The sequence below is a fragment of the Populus euphratica genome, unplaced genomic scaffold (genome assembly GCF_000495115.2).
Source record: "Populus euphratica unplaced genomic scaffold, PopEup_1.0 scaffold1235.1, whole genome shotgun sequence".
Taxonomy (NCBI): Eukaryota; Viridiplantae; Streptophyta; class Magnoliopsida; order Malpighiales; family Salicaceae; genus Populus; species Populus euphratica.
Window position 1 is genome coordinate 28,137 of NW_011501093.1, and position 3,472 is coordinate 31,608.

Sequence of the window (3,472 nt, forward strand, 5' to 3'; positions counted from 1 at the left end):
CAAATTTTTCTTTTTGATTAAATTAAGTAAAATATTCATTAATTGAAAAATGAAAGTCGAGTATAGCGAGGAAAATTAAAGTAGTAGCAGTATCTATAAGAAAAAGAAAACTCATTTGGGTATATCTTGTTGGACCTGCGCTTCATTAGCCGAATATAAAATAAAGCCTGTATACTTTTAGGCCCAGCCCATGTATATCTAAGGTCCAGCCGTCCAAGGTCACTCCCACGTGAGACCTTACGTTTACCACTGCGCACCGTTTTCGGCTCCCACCGTCTTCTCTTTTAAGAACACAATCAAACACCCTGCAAACCAAACCCTGCAAAACGAAATCAGAAACGGTTCAAACTTGGCCGGAGGCTGAAATACCGGAGACCAAAAAAATGGGAAAGAACGAGAAAACAGGACTTGGAAGAGCACTAGTAAAGCACCACAATCAAATGATTCAAGAATCCAAAGAAAAAGGCCGATTTTACAAATCACAACACAAGAAAGTTCTCGAATCCTTCACTGATGTCACTGAAATAGACGCCGTCATGGAACAAGTCGAAGAAGGGGATCTTTTCTCGTCCTCCTCCTCCGTTCACCATCCCGTCCCCAACCTCCTCATCAACCTGTAAGTGATTGATTTTGCGTAAATTTCTTTTGACTTTTGTAATTCTTTTTCTGGAATTGAACAGGGACACGGGGTCTGGAGTGAGTGATATGACGGCAGAAGAGAAGAAAGAGAAGCAGAAGAAAGAGGAGGCGTTGCATGCTAGTAGCCTTCGAGTTCCTCGCAGGCAAGTCTTTTTATTGATTGTTTATCCTATTTCAACTTTTTTTTTTTTTTTAATTTGATTGCTGAATTTTTATGAGTAAAAGGTAAACTTTGTGTTGTTTAGGCCGCCGTGGAATGCTGGAATGTCGGTGGAAGAGCTAGATGCTAATGAAAAGCAAGCTTTTTTAACCTGGCGGCGGAGTCTTGCTAGGTTTGTCCTTTGATTTTGGTGTGTTTTTTTAATGCGTCATTAATAGTTAATCATCGGTGCAGTAGAGGTTGCTTAGGGTATAATAACTGAATGTAGATACTGTGTAGAGTTTCCTGTTAGTAATCCAATTATGCAGTAGCTATCTTGCTATCAATTTTATGCAAATCTCATCCCTATAATCCGTTCACTTATTCTTAGCAAATGTGTAGAGTGGTGTAAAACTGACCTTTTTCCACATGAGCAAATAGATAAATCATGGGCTTTGCTTCCATTTACTCATTGAGCATTTTATAGTTGTTGGATTGAACCCTGTATCCAGAGCTTTGGGTATAGTATCATGACATTTTTTTGTTACCTCTTGGATCTGGATTTCAAATGTCTTCCATGAAGTTGGTTTTGATCTAGTTTTTCCATGCTTTATTTTTTAGCATGTTCATCATATTCTGATGCTATCAGTGCTCCTCAATTGATCATCTTACAAGTCTCATGCTTGCACCATCTATGTTGAATCTTGGACTGCTGTTTCATGACTTTCACCATATATGTTGAATCTTGGGGCACTGTTTCATGATCTTGTTTCTTAAAGATTTTCATTAAGCTCTGGTTGTTCTGTCCTTTGTCAACGTGTTGATGTCTGTGCTAAGGTTTTTTCTTTTCTATCTTTTTCCTTTTGCAAGACATAACATGCATATCTAATTAGCTTGAGGGGTGTGCTGGAAATGTATGGCTGGATATAGATTTCATTAGACTGATTGTTGAAGAGGGTATATTGACTGTTATTAATTTTGTAAAAATTGTCAAATGAGAGGATGTCTGGTTCACATGTGGAAAATATTTATTTTGTCTGTCAAGTTCTTTGTAGATTGGACTTGAATCTGATTGATTGTCTTTTTCACTGTGAGAATGTATTGAACAGGAATTTTGTTTTACAAAGAAAAGCATATTAAAAAAAAATTGTGCGAAGTAAAATGGGAAGGTGGCCTATGCTACAAGATGATGTTTGTGGATTAGTCAACCCAAATTCTCTTTTATCTTTAACTTAGACTGATGTTGTCAATTGTGACAAATGAATAGTAATTGGATTGGAAGGCAAAGCCTTAACCATATTGGAAGACATTTTATGTTACTTTTTCAGTTATTAGAGATTCTATCCTTTTTTCTGGTCAATTGAGTAATTAATAATTAACTGTTCCCAAACATTCCTTTTGTTTTAATGCTCTTTTTTTTGCATGGTTATTTCTTCAGACTTGAGGAGAATGAGAACCTTGTTCTTACTCCATTTGAGAAGAACCTTGATATATGGAGACAGCTTTGGCGAGTGCTTGAACGCAGTGATTTGGTAAGCTGATTGTTGTTGAATCACAATCACATGATATGGAATAACTTTACTTTTCTTTTCTTGTTTCTTAGTTATATATATGAACAGTTTTACACACTGGAGAATCAGATATCATATGAATATAAAAATATGAAACCGAGACTATCGAAATTATAAGAACCCTTGCCTGTAAAATGCAAGCAATGTGGATACTGTCCTAGCGAATGCCTTAACCATTGAGGGTGTCTTGGCCTTACAACACATTTGTTCAAAGGAAACTAAATTGTGATCTCTTTCTGCTTTTTTTTGTTTTTTTTTTCCTTTCTTTTCTGGTCAGAAGAATCTAAGGTTCAAGATCCCTTATGTTGAATAAGAGGCGGGTGAGTTGGGTGCTCATTGTTGAGAATTAGTTGGACTACTATAGAACAGGCAGTGGGATTATACATATAATTCCATTAGAAGAGTGCAAAATATGTAGGATTTAAAGACAATCTGATCAATGACTGTCCAAAACAACTTTTTCCCAAGGCAGTTACAAGATGTCATCCTGACTGCTTGTGGTTATATGCTTGGTTAAAAGGGTGGTGGTGATGTTTTTCAATATATAGAGTTTTCCGATAACTTCCATTACAAGATATCATCCTGACTGCACCTTCATGTATACTATGAGGGTTGGCACATCTCTTTTATTTAGGGGTTGGGGTTTCTTACACAGATTGTCCATTCTCTTTGACAATGATATTTTTAATGAGGCAATTCTGCTAATAAATGTATCTAACTTCCCTAAAACTTGCAAGATGTCATCCTGTCTGTAAATTGTTGTATGTATGGTTATGAGGATAGGCACAGAGCATTTGAATTCTCTTACCTGTAAACCTTTCCTTTTATGCTATCCCATGGAAATTTTGACGTGTTTTGTTCTTTTCAGCTGGTAATGGTTGTTGATGCTCGAGACCCCTTGTTCTACCGCTGCCCTGATCTTGAGGTAATATATACCTTTGCTTTTTATGTAATAGTGCTAAAATAACTTGAAATGGCCAGGAGGATGCTTTGTTAAAAGAATTGGAATGTCCAGGACAAGCTGCAATGTTGAAAGATTTAAGTGACCCATGCCATTTACTGGCAGTGCTTTTAGTTCTGAATTGTTAGACATTTTTTATTTAAAAGTTGACAACCCCACCCC

General features: G+C 36.6%; 1 protein-coding gene across 1 annotated transcript in view; it reads left to right on the forward strand.

Annotated features, from left to right (window-relative positions):
- Window positions 1–267: 267 nt before the first annotated feature.
- LOC105117231 (P-loop containing nucleoside triphosphate hydrolases superfamily protein) overlaps window positions 268–3,472 on the forward strand; it is a 5,740-nt gene continuing 2,535 nt past the window's right edge. The window contains exons 1-5 of the mRNA XM_011014816.1: window positions 268–616; window positions 681–782; window positions 885–971; window positions 2,217–2,310; window positions 3,218–3,274. Of these exons, the coding sequence (XP_011013118.1) occupies window positions 384–616; window positions 681–782; window positions 885–971; window positions 2,217–2,310; window positions 3,218–3,274 (573 nt within the window). The 5' untranslated portion in view covers window positions 268–383. The remainder of the gene's footprint in view (window positions 617–680; window positions 783–884; window positions 972–2,216; window positions 2,311–3,217; window positions 3,275–3,472) is intronic.